The following is an 18,363-nucleotide window of genomic DNA, read 5'->3' as shown; positions in this document are numbered from 1 at the left end:
ATGCTGAACAATGCCCCCAAGTCACAGAACTGGAAGCAGTAGAGTCTGGATCCTCACGTGGACCATCCAGACATAAGGTGGCACCTGCGTTCTAGAAGCCTAGTTTCCCGGGGTGAAGCAAGGACAAACAGGCTATATTTTGTACAAAGAACTAAACCAGAGGAAATGAACCACACTTTACATGGATTAAAGAAACTAGATCTACTGACTGAAAACAGTGGCAATTCCTCTTTGCTCTCTCTTTTCAAAAATGTATTAACTTCTTACATAGTATTTATAATATTAGAAAAGTTAAATGCAGACAAATGAAAGGAAAATGTACATTAAAAACACATTCTCAGATAACTATCACTCTTTTAATTTGGGGCTTTTCCTCCCACAGACTTCTATGCTTGCATGTATGTAAAAACCACAGTCAAAGTGACTGCAGTGCTTAGGAATCAGGGTCTGGAATCGCCCAGGCAGAGATCCTGATATCCAACACTCTGTCCATACCGCCAGCGGGGGGACCTTGGACAAAGCACCTGTGACTGGCACCACCCCTGGTGGTCTCATCTGTCACTGGGGATAGAAGGGCCCCTGCCTCCTGGGCTTCCAGGAAGATGAGGCCCAGGGTAGCCACTCACACATCATTACCCAGACAGCACTGAAAAGACTGTCCTGGCACTTTCTTAGTAACAGACTGAAAAACACTTTTGTGTCAGTATATAAAAATCCATGTATAGCTATTTATTCTAATATGGCTGTATCTCATTATATAGACATTCCATAATTCAATTACCTATTATTTGACATTCAGATGTATAATCTTTCCCGAGTGTTAAGAAGGGAAAACAAGAGAACAGATTTCCACAGAATATACTCCTCAGGTGTCTCAAAGATACAGACTATTATTAATCCTTTGGTGAATCCTTTTCAATGTGATAAACCCCTTTAAACCAGCCTTTCTCAGTCAGGGTTTTAAGAAAATTACGGGTTGTAATTAACTGCAGAACAGTTATTTGACTACTTTCTCCATTCTCCAAACATGCTGCATAGATAGATGAACAGAGAAAAGTTAATTCATTACATAAAATGGACGCCTGAGCGTTAACAGGCCCAGTTCTCTCCTGAAACCCCAGTGAGAAGAGCTGCTGACCCAGAATTTTGAGTATTTCTGTTCCTGTGGGCTTTTCCATAGTATCTGTACATTCAGATAATGACCATCACATTTCAATCTACACGTATTCGCTGAGCACCTCTCCTGTGTGGGCACTGCCCTCTCTACGCGCCGGGGGAGGCCAGGGAAACCAAAGTCCCCCCTGCATGAGATTCATTTTCCTTTAGTAATAAGAAAATACAGTGAAAAGTAGTGAAAGGTACCATAAAAAAATAAAGCGAGGGGATGTGGCAGTGACACTGGCATTTAAGAGTAGTTTTATTAACTCTTACTCAAATCAAATCAAAATGTGCTTTGTAAATATTTCAGCTGCCTTAAACAGCAAAAATGGTTCAAACCACAATTCAGCAATCACTGAACAGACTACCTGACAATTCAAATAACCCAACTTAAGTTAGCAGAATAGCCCTGTACCTTATAATGTTGTCATGTGTCCAAATCCACTTCTGATGGCAGCAGAGCAGATCAATGGCACATATGTACTCCCAAGTGTTATCACTTAGGTCTTCACCAAATCTTTCACTGGATTGAAATTCTGTTTTTGGACATAACTGTATGGTCAAAAGCAGCTTTGAAACCATGAAGCCAACATCTGCAGGAGCATTCTAGCAAATAAGGTAAAAAAAAGAAAATTTAGAGTTTCAAATATAACATATCTCATGTGGGTGATCTCAAAGAGTATTAACAAGCATCAGATGAATAATCATTTAATTTTAAAGGACACCTTTTGAAAGTTATTTTGAATAAAGAACTATATTTATCTTAGTCATAACATCTGTCCTAAAATGATTATACAATGGTGGTTGACAGGCCAGATAAAAAAGCTCCAAGCAGAATGCAGAATCCAGTCAGGTAGGAAAGATACTGCAATCCAGATAGGAATGCAAATTTTCATTAACTGAAATCAGAGAATTAAAGTTTTATTAAAAAACAATTTTTAATCTTTAAAAAATTCTTCAATAAATTCATTCTGTCATCTTTCTGACCCTAGATATCGGTCTGCTTTTTCCAGAAATTCGTAAAATTGAATCAGATTGTACTACTCTTCTGTCTGGCTTCTTTTACACCTATGCATGCTTTTTTGATATTTTTCCACGTTCTTGCACATATAGGTAGCTTGAACACCCCTTTTTACTGCCAAGTAGGAATCCACTGTATGGATATACCACAGTTTGTCCATTCACCTATTGATAGAAATCTGGGTTACTTCCAGCTTTAGGCTGTAATTAATAATGCTGCTTTGGACATTCATGTACAAGTCTTTTTGTGGACATAAATTTGACTTTCCTTGGGTACATACCCAGCAGTGGATTTATAATTTTTTTCTTTTTTTATTGGGTTTTGTTATTAAAAATGAACAAGGGGCTTTCAATCTCCTCTTACACCTGAAAAAGACTGGAATTAGTTGGTTCTTTAAAGATTAAATTCAGATGAAATCTATACACGCTTCTTGTATACTAAATTTTTAGTCACCTTTTCAACCTTTTAAAATGGAAAACAACTGGTTTATTCCAGTGTTTTACCCCTAAAGCCAATTTTGACCATTTTTATGTTGCTAAGGAACCATCCTCGGTTTCCGAACCTGCTATGAAGCTGTAGGCGGCAGTCTTCTCATTCTTCACCCTCCCCATCTCTACTCACACTGCCTCTCTCATTCTGAAATCTTGAACATTTTTGCTTTTCTCTTTTTACATTAATCTGAACTGAGTTACCTGATTTATTTGTATTTTTTAAAGGCAATTTTTTTTTTGTTCTCTACTTCATTACTATTACACCTTTTAAACTATATTTTTTTTCTGGATTCCTTCTCAAATTTTTAATTTTTAAGATGATTATCAGGGAACTTTATTACTTGTTTAATAATGAAGACATTTAAACTATGTCAATGAGTGTAAGTTTTCCAAAAATGAGAGGTCTTCGGTATGAAGGGTTTTCCTTTCATACCAAATACTGTCATTTTACTTCTGAGTTTCTATTTGTTCACAGATTGTCCAGGACTGTGTATCTCGATATCCAGGGAATTTTTATAGAATCTTTTAATTCTTTGTCTAATCTTACCGAGTCATTGCCAGAGAATTGAGTGTAGACTCTTTACTTTTTAAAAATTAAGGTCAAATGCATGACTGGTTTTTGCAAATGTCACAGACATATGAAAAAATACAGTCTTCATTCAAGTTTACTTTTTATATTGTTGAATTCCACTACCTCTTTACTTATTTTTGTGCTTCACACCTATTGAGTTCTGTAGGATAGAATTTGGAAGTCTTGTACTATAATGGTATTTCCCCCCCCCTCAAGTATTCCTCTTTTTTTTTAAATAGCTTTGACTTTATATTTTTATTTGATATGATACAGGCTAAACACACTTATTAAAATTCTACCTTCTTCATTAATCATGTTTTATCATCCAAACACATCCGGCTTCATCCTGAACAGGACAAAGGAGAAGCCTCCAGTGCACAAGCAGGCGGACCAAGCAGGGACAGGAGTGGCCCTGCAGGTAACCGCCGAGGGTGGAAATGCGTGTATGGATGCTCTTCTCACTGCTAAGGGACTGGAGTCTGATGGTACCTCACACCAATACACTCTGGTTTGTCTAGGTGGATTGATGAAGAGATAATTACAGACTTGCTTTTTAAAATTCCCTAACTTTTTATCCGCCAATAGCCCTTTCCTTTTCTTTTTATAAGAAAATAAAAGTCTAATGAAGAGTAACATCAGAAAGTACTAAAAAGGAAAGCAAAATGACATACAAAAGTCGACTACATGCATAAGCCAGAATTTTTTTAAAAGAGGACAGTAATACAGTCATTAAAAAGGGCAGAACAAAGTGAAAGTCAACCCCTCACTGACTTCAATACCTCTTCTTAAAGATTACCACTAGCAATTCAGCAACCAGCGATTCTCATTAGAGAAAATCTATGAAGAAAAGAACACCAATCTAGATACTATATTAACATATCAGTCACTAAAGAAAATAAGATAATGAAAGAAAATATGGAACACAATACTTAGAACAAACACAAATTCCATCAACTGGAAAGAAAAACAGAATATTAGATTCAGAAAAAATCGTAACAGGAAGGAATTGAGATACCAATTTTTTCACCTAAGTACCTACTATAGAAGCAAATGATGTGCACCTCCTCCGAGCCCTCACATATATATGCACATGTATAGATTTCATCAGCCATAAATTAGTACACAAAAGAAACTTTGTTCAATTAACACAGCACACAGGTCTACAACTTCTCCCAAAGTGTCTCATGCGTACTTAATGAACAAAATGCATAAGCTTAGACTAAAATGTTATTTTAAAGGATATAATATGAAGAATAATATCTCTGAAATGCTCACAAACTAATACAAAACCAAATAATAACATTTATATAAGACCCACAAGTACAGTATTACAAAAAAAGAAACCTCACCTTCTCCCAATTGAGGAAAGCTCGCAAACAGTTCAAAACTTCTCCTTTAGCGCGTTGCCTGGCTACCAACTGCATTGCTTTGTTAATCACCGATTGAGAGATAAATATATCATGCCACATGTTTGCAATGAACAAAGTCAATTTTTCAGACTCTGGAAAATCTATGAGAAAAAAACAAGATAATAAACCTTTATGTCTGATTAAGTGAATAAATGACAAACTAAGAATATATTTGAATAATTTCCCCTTGTGCACAGCAGGGCCACCTAAAGCTAAAGGGAGGAAGCCTGACGAGGCCCCAGCCTCAGTTATTTCAACTCTGCTTCTCCATCTCTCCCACCCATCCCTCCCCTACCCCCACCCCACCAGCCAACCTTTCTTTCCCTTTGGCCAACTTTCTTTAATAGAATTTGAAACACAGTGCATGAGTATACACCACTGTAGAAAAGAGCAATAAACTCCAAAACAAGGAGAGAAGGCAAACCTCCTCTCGCAGGTTCCAGACCCTGCACCCAGAACCCGCCCATTTGGTGCGTGTCCTTTCAGGCCGTGTTTTATGCATTTACAAGACAGAACTCACTTGAAGAACACCTAAGGCTTTTGGTATGAAGGGATGTTTTTTTATAAATTATGACTGATAATCCATTTCTTATGAATATCTTCTCCAACGCCACGGCTTGTCTTTTCTGTCTGTCTAATCAAGTTAATCGAGGCACAGCTTACACACAATAAAATACACTCTTTAAGCAGACAGTCTGAAGGATTTTGACAAATGAACACACCCATGTAACCCCCACTACAACCCACAGATGGAACATTTCCATCATCCCAAATTCCCATGGTCTGACCCTTTCAGTGAATCACTTTGTCCCAAATACAGACAAGCCTGATCTGCTTACTGTCACTCTGCACATGTGCCTTTTCTCAAATATTTATGAAGAGATTCGTAAAGTATGCACCCTTTTCTGTCTGGCATCCCCCTCTCAGCAAAATCCATGTTGCCGCACGCATCACTAGCCCTTTCCTCGTTTGTCTGAGTAGTATTCCAATTGCTTGATATACCACACTGGTTTTTCATTCAACTCCTGATGGACCTTTGTTTCCAAACATGGGCTATTATGAATTAAGATGCTCTGAATACCTGTGAACTGTATATGGATATGTGGATATGTCTCTATTTCTGTTGAGTAAGTACCCGAGAGTGACATATCTGTGTCATATGATAAACTGTTTAATTTTATAAAAAACTGTCGAAGTGTTTCGCAACTGGTTGTATCAGTCAACACGAAGATTCGTATCTTGTTTGGCATGACGCCGCATCTTTTTCGTTTTCTCTGTTCTATTTTATCTAACACTGCAGGGTGTATAGAGAGAGGGTAACTCAAAGCATAAACTCACTGCACTATTTTGATCTGTTACTTTGGAAACCTTGTGCTTATCTGATTATACTTCCTCCTGTCTCAGGACTCCACATGCTGTTCCCTCTGCCTGGAATTCTCTCCCTCACTTTTATCTTCACATCTAAGTTCAAAAGGCACTCCGAGGAGCAAAGCTTCCCTGACCCCTGAGACTCTCTCAAACCCACCTTCCACAGCACAAGTCATTCATTCAACATATACTTAACGAGAGCATACAACACATTCTTCTGGGGTGAGGATGTAGTAGGAACAAGACAAACAAAATCCCTGTCCTTACAGAGTACATGACCTAGTAGAGGAAAGAGACAGCAAACGAAAAGGTAACAGCGTAACCATAGCAAAGCAGAGGGAAAAGCTTCCCGACAGAGAGCCTGTTACAAAGACCCAGAGGTGAGAGCGGGCTGGGTGTGTCTGAGGAAGAACCAGAAATCCCACGTGGGCTCTGCAGAGACCCTGTCGCCCTGCTTCCTGCTGCCCTTCACTGATAAAACCTGACGTGTGCGCCCCACTGGAAGGCTGTATCTATACCTGGGTTTGGTCACCATCAAAAGCCTTAACACTTATGTGCACCCCGTAACTATTTGTTAAATAAGTCAGTGACTGAAAAAATAAATGAAGTGGGCAACAAACACAGCAGCCTCACTCACAACTCTGCAAGTGACAGATTCAATTATCCTGATATTTAAGCCCCATAAACACTATGGTAGTAAAAGATTATCAATCTTTGCAATCTAGATAAGACTCTCTGATGTAGCATTAAATTCCATTTGTGTATCACTTTGCTATATTAAAATGTTTCCACTGATGATCTGATATGAAGAAGGAGTCCTATTTGCTCCATTAATAGACTTAAGAAATAGTAGTAAAAGGAAAAGAGAATCAAAGGACAGCCCTCCTTTCCATTTCTCCCTGAAACTCTTCTTTCCATGAGCTTATGAATCCATCTTAGCGTTTCTGCCCTTTCCAGCTAGTAACAGAGCAGAGCGGTTTGTCACTTTAAAATGATTCCATTATCTTGCGTCAACTATATCTGACTCTAAAGTAGCCGCACAAGGAATAAAACCGATACACACTAATGAGAGATACACTTTTATACACAAGTGGAAATGTATATACTGACCGAAGTAAGCTTAAGTCACACAAATTCTCCCACTGAAAACCAGGTATAGCTGGGTCTATAGCTAAGGCTCTTCATGCCTTCTGGCAAATGCACAAGACAACATGATTTTAAAAGATACACAGCAATACCTTAGCTGAAAATACAGATGCACATATAAGCAGATAAAAAAGCAACAACCCGTGTTCAATACAAGAATGTCGCCATCTAAACATACCTTCCTTAAGTAGGCTGTAGCAAAACAAGCGAGCTCTTTCCAAGTCTCCCAGCTGCCGACAAATACCCACATACACTCTGCAAAGGGCGTGGATGTAATTGTGCTCCACAGACATCTTCTGAATTTTCAGTTCTGAGAGAATAGAGTGAAGCAAGCACTCTGCTAAAGGCTGAATTGGAAAAAACAAAAAACAAAAACGAAAAGGCAATGTACACCGATACTTATTTTCAGCCTACTAAAGACCAGCTAAAAGTTACAAAATTAAGTACCTTTTGGAAAGTTGGAAAGATAAAACATGCCCTGTCTCAGAGAGTAGAGGACAACACCCACCGTGGTAACTTGCTTTAGCAGGGAAAGCCGTGAGGCTCGGGGAGGAGAGAGCCCACGCCTGTCGGCAGCCGGGGGTCAGTGGGGCTGCAGGGGCCACGGGGCGAGTCCCAGGACACCTGGATGCCTACTGTCACTACCACCACTCCTACAAATGACCACTTTTTGGTTTTTACTAAAATAATCTGTATGTGTGTATTAAATTCACTCGAATTCTACTCCCATTCTTGTTTTCTGAACTCCAACGTACTCTACACATTTATCCTGTTTAGATCTTAAAATACTGGGTAATGTTTTCCTCGCCCAGGAAAAGGAGCATTAAATAATTTGATACATTCAGTCATTTGAAAATAAACATCTTTCCAAAGTTACCTGTACTGCTTTGTGCTTTCTGAAATGCAATCTAAGAAAAATAAATATTTATACCATTGTGATTCCAAGGATGTACAGATAACCGATAAAGCACAATCCATGGGACACTGGAAATCATCCACCCAGTATCAACATAAATATGTAGAAAATAAAAACTGAGGAAAGTCCTAATAAACCATGTAGGTAAATCTGCATAATCCTCCCCCAGCCCCCTTTCCGAAATGAAGCATCTGTTCCTGTTTGATTTCTGACCTACATCAAGCGGGGGAGGGTGCGAAACCCACACACTACCTTTCTGACTCTCAAAATTCTCAAGTGTGTATATAATACCATTCACAGAAAAGAAAGGCTCTATTACACAGCAATTTGATGCTTTGAAGCAAATCATTTCGAGCTTTTAAGCATGCCAGAATCAATGGGAAATATGCAATTTAAGTCCTGACAGGACTTTTTTTTTTCCTTTAAAATTTTAAGGTATTTGGTGAATACCAATTATCAAATCTCCAACGCCTTATCACTTCTCAAATGTATAAAATGCTGGCTAGAAATAAAGTATAGGTCCTAACGTTTACACGGGTGACTGCCCATCTCTGAGAATAAACTTCTGTTCAGGGCCAGCTCCCCTTTTGCTGACAGGAGACGGCCTGTGTCTGAGGACATGCGATTCCTAACGCCCCCAGAGCAAAGGAGCCACATACCTTTTTTGTTGTGCTAAATTCATAAACAACTTCTTTCTCTTGATCTCTCATCACAGGCTTTTTGGAGATGTTTCCCACATACACATGACTACGAATGACAGGTAACAGGTCAAAGGACGACTCCGCGATCTTCTTCAGGGCCTCCGCTACGGCGCCGTCGTAGGACTCCACGGTCTCCTTGGGGCTCAGGGGTGACTGTGAGACTGCACCGACGGCCAGAAGACGCCGCCCCTCCTCCTCTGCCCTCACGGCTGCAGCCTGGGAGGGGTTCCGTTGGGGGCTCCGGCTGATGCCCTCCGAGGGCGGCTCTGGCTCCGGGGACCCGCTGTCCAGGCGCAACCTCTTAGCGCTCCTCGGTGTACCCACTGACGGTGCCCTTTTCCCGCCCGAATCCTGCGGAGGCCCCAGATCTCTCGACTTGTCCCGCTTACAGTCACCACCAGAGCTGCCCCCTGCTTTCACAAAGGCGGTTGAGCTTGAAGTGATGGCTTTGAAGCCCCTGATGGCGCTGGTGGGCCCCGGCAGGTTCTTGGGGTCGGCCGGCGGGCCTCGCGTGAGCTGGATGTTCCCTTTGAGGATGCTGAGGGTGCGGGCCCTGGCGGACAGCTCTGGGTACATGGTGTCCAGGATCTTCACGGAATTCTCCTGGGGCGCTGCCACCGCCGGATGGGCAGAGGCGAACGGGGGCAGGCGGCCGGGCACGGGGACGGCGTGCTTTGGGGTCGCAGCACAAAACTGCAAAGGCGATGACAAGACCCTGTCACTGGCCAGGGCGGTGGACGGGGATGGGGACGCGTGTGGAGGAGAGGAGTGCCCCGGCTCCTCCAGCAAGGGGGACACCACAGGAGACACCACAGGAGACCCCGGGATCTCACACGGCGGAGAGATCGGGCCGCGGGGAGAGACGGGTGAGGAGGGGCTGGAACTTGATGTCAGCGGAGAGGCTGGCTGTGAAGTCCTTGGAGGCGTGGCTATGAGAGGAGCCAGCAGCGGGGGCAGGGGGGGGCCCACCTCCTGCCGGATCTTACTCAGCGTGTCCGCACAGCAGTCCGCAGGAGTGGACGTGTCGGCGCTGGCTAGGACGGTCTGCGTTTGACTCCTCTGAGTTTTTCCGTTCCCTCTTTCTCCGGAAAATGACGGAGAAACTTCACACTGAGTCGTCTCCACTCTGCTCGACGCTAACGTCTTTACCGGTTTGTGTGTTTGATCTCTGTTTGAAATCTTTGCTCGACTCTTATTTTTGCTCAGCGGCTCTAGCTTCGAATTACAGTAAGTGTGATCCGAAGGCACAGTCTGCGTCTCAAAGTTTTGATCATATATCTCAGCGCTAATCCTCACGCTGGGTTTAACGGGTCTATTCCGCAAACGACTTTTATCAAAGTTAGCACTCTGACCGCTGCTTGAGATATCGCCCTGGGTTCCGGCCACACTACTGCCACACTGGGGCTCCTGAGAAGGCAGGCCAGGGCGACCGGTCTCTGGGGACTTCTCCTCGGAAGGAACGGGAATGAAGCCAGCTGCCAGCCCTTCTGGGTCCGGGGAAACGGGGGCGTCTTCAGGAGCGTCACACAGGATAACCTGGTCCACATCTGGCATGAGCGTTACCCCGTTGATGATGGTCCAGTTGTCCCCTTTCTCAATGACTAGATTCTGATCGTTATTTATCAGCACGTTTATAACCTCGGAGGTCACTGTAGAGATCTGACACTGAAACGCCACGTCCCCCGGCCCCACTCCCGGGGCAGCGCACAGGGGCGAGGGCTCCGGGGGTTCTGACGAGACCCCTTCCTTACCATCCACTGGCCTGGTCGCATCCAAGTTACCCCCAGACCTGCTGTGCGTGTTTTCATGGTCAGGCCCACCACCAGTGGGAGAACCGGCCCGAGCGCCCGAGCCAGCCGGCGTCAGGGGCGCAGAGGAGCCGGCTGTTTCCCGAGGCAGCACTTGCTCTTCCTCATGCTCTGCTGTCACGCCGTCAGGTGCATCCTGCCCACCCGCGTCCTCGCGGTCGGCCTGCAGCTCCTGGCGGACCCTGGTGAGCGCCCCGGGAAGCGTCTCCAAGGAGCGCTGGGCCAGCTGCCTTGTGCCCCTTGAAGGGCAGTCGTCGTCCTCCGAGGAGCCGGTGCACCCCTCAGAGGCTTCTAGTGCCTCCTCTTCACACACGTGCTTTCTGTACTTTTCTCCTGAGGGTTCCCTTTGCTTTAATTCCCTGTTCATCCCTTCATTTAGGGTTCCTTTGCTAGAACATTCTGAAACAGAGTCCCCCGAACTATACCCTCCTAACTGACAACTTTCAAGAAACATCACGACCTCGGACGCGGAAAGCCCGGCTGTCTCGGAGAGCGCACCGAGGGTGCAGTCCCGCAGAGCCGCGGCCAGGCGCCCCACCTCCACGGAAGGCCTGGTCTCGGCCACGCCGGCGCCGGCGGCCCCCAGGCCCCTGCCGGAGGCACCGACCGCGCTCTGCTGGCCGTCCTCCAGCCCGGCCTCGGGGTCGTTCTCTCCCTCGCTGCAGCTCGGCGCCTCGCTCTCTTCTACCTCGGTGTCACCTCCGCCTGCCTCGCGGATGCCCGTGTAGCAGTGCAGGGCACCAGGGAGGCTACTCTGCGGCACAGCACGCTTCTCCTCACCTTTGCTGCCAAACGCTGGTGAAAGAGCGGTCTCTGCAATGTCTAGGGCTGCAGGAGAAGCCCCCCCAGGAGTGTGAGAGGGCAGTTGCAGATGCTCCTTTGGGCCGTGCTCTACAACAGACGGGTCCCGTGTCACGGCCAGGGCCTCCCCAGAGGCTCCGACGGTGTCTCCAGCAGGAAAACCTCTTGACAGCGTCACCTCCGTGGCTGGAAGTTTATCCACATCCAGCCTGGACGTGTCCACATCTGTGGCAGGAAGACACGGGCTCTGCTTCTGCACCTCTTCCTGCACTGCGGCTTCCATCACGACGTCTTGGTTTGGGACCAGGATGTCGCCAGAAGAGAAAGATAATGTACTATCTGTGGGATAACAGGAACTTTCTACTGGTAAAGAACCCCCTGGAGAATCAAAGTCTGATTTTCTCCAGGGGGAGGAAACTCGCGGGGCAGCGCTCTCTGTAGCAGCCGCCCCCCTGCTTCTCGGTGCTGTGTGCGCTCTCTCCCCACATCTTGCTCCAGAGGGCGTCCGACCAGCCCCATTATCAACGTCTGTCACTAAGGGGGGCTCCCTCCTAGCCAGTCTCGAGGGCTCCCATCGTGCGCCCTGCATGGTTTCGGGCCGTGCCTGCTTGGTGATAACTGACACCTGGTTAGGCAACAAGGATGCAGGCGCCCTGAACCCCGCAGGACTGTTATCCTCTCCAGCACATTCAGGCGTGGACGCTGAGCCTCTACTTTCTGAGGACGCCGCCGCCTCTTGTTCACGTTCAGGTTGAGGTCCCAGCCTTTCTTCACCACTTCGCCGTAACAGATCGCTGTGGTGCCACGAAGTGCTTTTACCAAAGCCAAAGCCACTCCTGATCAAGCCAGACTGAGGCCCTGCCGACGATGTGAAATCTGACCGACTCGGCGTGAGCTCGACCCTCGGACCTGGCCTTTCACCCGGCCCGCCTCTGGCGGCTCCCGAGAATCCTGACTGCAGGAGTGAGCAGATATCGTTCATGCCCTTCACAAGGGTCGTACACCCCACCTCGCTGCCCCTCTGACCGTTAGAATCAGACGCCTCCGACACTGGGCTCAGAGCGCGTAAGCTGTTCTCCAGGTGGCCTTCTCCTATGGGACACTCCGGGGGCTCAGAATGCACATCTGTCACGGTGAACATGGCAGCCTGTTCCAAACGACGCAGTTCGAGAGGGCCTGCTTCAGTAGGAAGAGATGTTTCAGCGTCCTCCTCCAGCCCAGGGGGAGAGCGGGGGTGGCCGCAGAGAGACGAGGCTCCCGAGGCCACGGGGGAAGACGACTGCTCCCCCAGACCGAGCGCCGCGGCAGCCAGCGCGGCCCCTGCTGCTCCTGGGGCAGAGGGGTCTCCCGAAACGAACCCTGGCATCGCTTCTCTTTCCTTCTCCAACTCTCCAGACAGTCCCTGAAAATGACCAGAAGCGGACAGGCGACCTGATGCCGAAGTGACCCCGTCGGTCAGTGCCCGCTTGGTCACCTCCGACCTGGGAGATCCTATCACTCCAGACGCTGGGGCTTTTCCTTCAGGTGCGCTGGGCTCATTTGATGGCCACGGGCCCAGGGGAGGCTGACACGAGGCTGACGTCCCGAGCGCCATGCCCTCCTCTAGAGCCAGGCTGCTCGACAGCGTCTCAACACGCTCGCTGCCCGTGGCTTTAGGACGTGTCTTCTCCGTCTGCACTGACCCATCCATCTCCCGAACCTCTCTTTGTCTTCCTGCCTCATCCAAAACACCTTTTCCTCCCTCGCTCACAGACTCAGATGACACCGTCCAGTGTTTCTCATGAGCAGAGGGGAACGCGGCTGCAGGTTCTCTCAGGTTTGCTGTAAATGTCCCAAACCCAACCGCTGTCACCTCACTGACTTCCAATGTATTTAGAGCTTGGGTGGCTTCGTGTGGTTGGAGCTTTTCCTCCCATGTTCCAGTTCCTTTACTTTTTCCGGATGAGCTAAAACAGTCCAGCGATTCAGGTGTATCATCTTCTGAAACAGGCTCCGAATTTCTATGTTGGGCCGAGTCATGATCACTGGAATCCGTACACTCTCCGAAGTAGATTTCCTTAAATATAAATGAATTATATTAATTAGTTAGTAAAATACTACTGCAGTCAACTAAACGCAGCTACCAACTAAATGCATTAAAAGTGTGTGCTTCCTGAAGAATCTGAGCAAAGGGTAGTCCACTCTCTGGACTCTATCAATGGATGGGTAGGTCTCAACGAGCAGAGCACTGCTTCACCCTCTTTCCTTAAAGAAGCCGCCTCTCCCCAGCGTTTCCTGCACTCACACTGCTTCTCCCCAAACGGAGAAGCTTCCCAGTTCTACTCCACATGCAGCCTAGGGTTACGTCTGTTCTCCTAACTTCGAAGCAGGCCTCCTCTCAACTCTGACGTCCCCATGTTCTGGCCCAAAAGGCTTCCGCCTCTAGCTGCCCAGCCCCGCCTGCCTTCCCCGGCGAGCCACGGGCTCTGGCCCAGTGCAGCTCAACCCAGCGCCAGCCCGGCCATCGCTCTGGGTGTCACCCTGCAGACCCCTCTGGCCACACCTCATGCCTGTGCTGCACCCTGACACCTCTGCCTCCTCCACGGCCCCTGACTCCGGGTCTGCTCCGGAAGCCCCCCGTGACTCCCCACCAGCCCCTCCCGTCTTGAGCGACCCGCAGCTACCACACGGCCCCCAGGAGAGCCGGTTCAGCCACCCGTGCCCCCTGGCCTGCGAGGCCCAGGGACTGACAAAGGGTCACCACCGTTGACATGAACTTGCTCCCACTGGAGAAACCCTTTCCTCCCTCGGATGCTAGGGCACCATCACCCCCTGGTTTTCCTCCGCCGTCCTGACCATTTTCAACCTCTCTCCTCCTGTTTGGCCGCGTCAGCACTGACAGCTCCCCAGGACTGTCGGGACCCGACCCTCTTCTACACACGCATTCCGGCTGGATGGCAGCACGCAGCCCCGGGCCTCTGCTGGCCCCCAGGCTGAGGCACCCCAGCACCTGCGTCCACCCAGCCTGGCTGAGCGCCACGCCCATAGACGGGGGTGCACCTCGCACACGCCGCACCTGGAAATCCCGTGCACACCTAGCACTTAACATTCCTAACATTACCTCCCCGCCCAAAGAGGTTCTTCTTCTCTGTTGCTTCCAGCATCCTCGACCCCCACTCGCCTAACAACCGCACTGCAAATCTCTCGAGACGTGCTGCTCGCTCAACCTCGGGACCTTTTCCAAACCGGTTGACTCAAATGCTACTACTGTTCAGCTGTCAAGAACTGAGGAAACTGCTGATTAAATGACTTCCCGACTACAGTCCTGCCTCCTTCCCGACTCTCCCCTCCCCCTCCCCATTCATACTGTGACTAAACGAAAACCTTCAAGTGGAACTGGACCATTAGCTCCACTTCTTTGGATCCACCGGGGACTTCCCTTTGCCTTCAGGATACAATGGAGAGTCCTTAGGACACACATGGACCCGGGGACCCGGTCTGGGTGACTGCTCCCCAGAGTCAGGTTCGCCCCGAGTCCTACACCTCTGTGTAAAGAGCTCCTCCACCTGACACAACGCACCCTTCACACGCTGGGCCGGGACGCCCGCTCGCTGGAGACGCTCCCGCCGCCCTCCGCCCGGCCTCCTTCCGGCGTGAGCTCCGTGTCCAGGCCCCTCCGGCAGCATGCTTCCCAGCAGCGTGGACTCCACCACGGCCCCGTTATGGGGGCGACCGCCTCACAAGACAAGACCCCACCTGGGTGACCCCGGCCCATGTCACCTCAGCCTTCCCAATGTCTAGCACCAGCTCCAGAACGTAACAGACGTGCATTATGGTTTCCCGAATGAAGGATGTGACTCAAGGAGTCATTTATCTGTTCCTTAAGCCAAAAAGCATACAAATCTGCCCTGTCAAGACTAACTTCCTAAGAAATTACAATAAACCATTCTGCAAACACACAAAAAGATGGTGAATTCATTGCATGAAGATGGGGAATTCAGCAACCTAACTGACCTGCATGCTCTATACATGGACTTCCCATCTCTGAAAAACTCCATGTCTATAAACACTTGTTTAATTCATTCATTCCATATCTGTTATGAGTCAGGCACTAAAGATAAGAGTAAGCAATTAAGACACAGGAGGCCTACAGTACACTGTAGATGAAAACAATAAAAATGCACCCCTAGTACAAAATGAAAAAAGCCGTATGTGCACGTGGACCCAAGGGCACCGGCCCGCCTTGTTAAATCCTCACGTTCCTCCCTGACACGACCTGGTCTGAGCTCCCGTAGCAGGATGGACAACGTGGCCACCAGGTAATGCGAAGTGTCAACTTACAGGTGAGAGTGAGGACGGAAATGCACCCAGGTGTGGGGTGGACAGCAGAGGGGGTGAGGGCACCGGGGACAGAAGAGGCGGCAGGAGCTTGAAGAAGTCGACGGCAGCCTGAAGATCTTCATCAAAAGAATGATCGCGATCAGAAAAGTCAGCACGGTTAGCCTCAGTCCCCTGCGTCAGAGCCTCAGGATTCCGGTCCTCTTGAGAGACACCCATCGTCACGGCAAGCTGCTCCGCCCGACCTCCTCTCCCCCGCATCGTCACACGCAGAGAAGTCGCCCTCTATCTCCATGGACAGCTCTGCCAGGCACGTCTGCACGGCCGAGGTCCTGAGAGGGCTGCCCCCTGCTGGAGGGGGCACACCATCTTCCCTGGACTCGAAGGATCTGGGGTTTTCTTTGGCAGGTTTTTCTGTGGGGAAAAAATATATATAAAGAAAACTTTTTTAAAAAGCCTTATTTTAACAGTTTAAAATGCTTGCATTAAATCCAAGTAGAAACATTTTTAAAAGGCAACCAATCCCTTCCTAAAGAGTATCCTGTAAGACTTGAACATATTCCACAGAAGTATGCTTCCCTCACAACAAGCAAACGAGAAGACCGGCAGGTGGATGGTGAGATGCCCGTGTCCCATTAGCAGCAGGGTGTCCATGCCAAGGCGCCCATCCGCCGCCATGGTAACGGGCCTTGACGATGCCCTCATTCTCTTGGGAAATCAGCAGGACTGGGGAGAAACGGCTTCTGCATACAAGGTGATAGGAAACACTATCTTCCCTGTCTAAAATCAACCTATATTAGGCTACTCCACGACCATATTTGTATAATACTTTAGCTAAGGAACCTGACTAGGTCACGTAAATATTTTGCATTATAACGCAACAAGAAAACTACTAGAAAACGCTGGTTCTCTTTGGATTTGGATTTTGGTATACTGCAGTAATGCTAATTGTTAGTAAAACATGTGTCCTAGGAGATAACTAGAAATAACCATTTGTCATATTTGAAAGCTGTAAAAATACATTTTGCAGAAGGCCTCAGGGCTCCTTGGAGCAGTGTTTGATAACAGGGCTGGGGAGGGGAAAATACAAGCTGAGCCTTAAACAGCTCGCAGTACCAGAAGTAAAGAAGTACTCAAAACAGGACGGGACATGCCTAAAAGACCCAGGAGCCAAACTAAAGATGGTCCCAATAACCAAATCTGGAGCAATTTGAATAAGATAATGAAAGTACTGTATTATAACATACAGAATAAAATAAATATCTGTGAGACTACACTGACAGAAATAGTGAATAAACAAGTCAGTGGTGAAAAGTGACGGCTCTTCCTTACTGAAGAATTCCAATTAATACACGTAGGAGGAATGAGGGAAATACAAAAACCACTATTAGAGTAGTAATCGTAGCAGACAAGATCCATCAAGAGATGCTAAAATCAGTGGGCTACAGTTGGAGAGAAACAGAATATTTGCAGTGTCAAAGCATCTTCCTCAAGATAATCAATGAATAAGGAAGCAACAGAAACTTTACACGGAGGAACCTGGCCACCACCACCTGAAACAAGCAATCAAGGTTAACACCCCCAGGGACAATGCAGACCCACACACCCTCTCCCCTGGCACACTACTGGGGAACTCTTGCCAGAAATACACAGCTTCGCTCTCAGACAAGAAAATATCCCACAAACCAAAAGATTCGTATTCTACCAGATGATTCGTATTCTCCAAAAGGGTCAGAGATGTGAGACAAAGAAAGACCGTTAACTGTCAGACTGCAGGCAATTAAAGGAAGAATGACTGCTAAATGCAACATGGGGTCCTGGGATGGGAGGCGACAAAAGTGGGAAGATGGTGAAACTCGGTCTTCCGCGTACACCTGCCATATACATCTCCCCCCATGTGTCTTCCAGTTTCCATGAATACTCCCTGACGAAAGGTGCTATTACAAAATAAAAAGCCAGATGCATTCACTGAGACTAGAAGTCACCCTGGAGGGAATGGAGTTCTGTATGACTTTAAGTACCCATCCTAGTTTATTTCACTCTTTCAATGTGAGATTCAGGAGATATTAAAAACTGAAGGCATATAATGCCCACAGTAAACATTTCTACTGCATGTATGAAATGTACTTCTGGAAGCTTCTCTCTCACCTGGGACAAATCTGCTGCTTTCACCAGGTAGTCTGTGTGTTGTGTTTATACAGAGCCAGAGTTCCTTCAGAAGTAGTTTTACTTTTCCTGTGAAAGAAAGTAAAGTATTAAAGTCATGTCATTTGGCTCATTCTACACAAGGCCAAAACACAGTCCTGTAAAACCGGGATTTACTAGGGAATTAGAAAACCAGGCAACTTAAAACATCTTCCCCAAATTCAATCACTGCACACAGTTCAGTCAGCTACTCATACAAAGGTCTACTGATAGGCTGAATACAAGCTCGGGTTTTTTTTGGAAGGTGGGGTGCAAACAGGGGTAGGACTCAAAAAACCATATCTACTTGTTGTTAAAGGCCTTTATCACCGTTATGAATGCACAGTATAAATAAGTCTTTGGTCTATGTACTTTCTACAGAGAGTGATATGAGACTGGGGTCAGGGGTGGGGGGAAGCATAGATATAATGACCGATGTAAGAGATTATGGCTCTATGTAGTCTACAAAGAA

At 47.2% G+C, this 18,363-nt stretch overlaps 1 protein-coding gene across 1 annotated transcript in view; it reads right to left on the bottom strand.

Annotated features, from left to right (window-relative positions):
- ICE1 (interactor of little elongation complex ELL subunit 1) overlaps positions 1-18,363 on the bottom strand; it is a 57,925-nt gene that overhangs the window by 11,131 nt on the left and 28,431 nt on the right. Inside the window, 7 exon segments of the mRNA XM_036847116.1 lie at positions 1,574-1,764; positions 4,591-4,751; positions 7,343-7,511; positions 8,740-13,446; positions 15,711-15,923; positions 15,925-16,121; positions 17,856-17,942. Of these exon segments, the coding sequence (XP_036703011.1) occupies positions 1,574-1,764; positions 4,591-4,751; positions 7,343-7,511; positions 8,740-13,446; positions 15,711-15,923; positions 15,925-16,121; positions 17,856-17,942 (5,725 nt within the window).

Source organism: Balaenoptera musculus, chromosome 3 (genome assembly GCF_009873245.2).
Source record: "Balaenoptera musculus isolate JJ_BM4_2016_0621 chromosome 3, mBalMus1.pri.v3, whole genome shotgun sequence".
Classification (NCBI taxonomy): Eukaryota; Metazoa; Chordata; class Mammalia; order Artiodactyla; family Balaenopteridae; genus Balaenoptera; species Balaenoptera musculus.
This window is presented reverse-complemented; position numbering and strand designations above follow the sequence as displayed.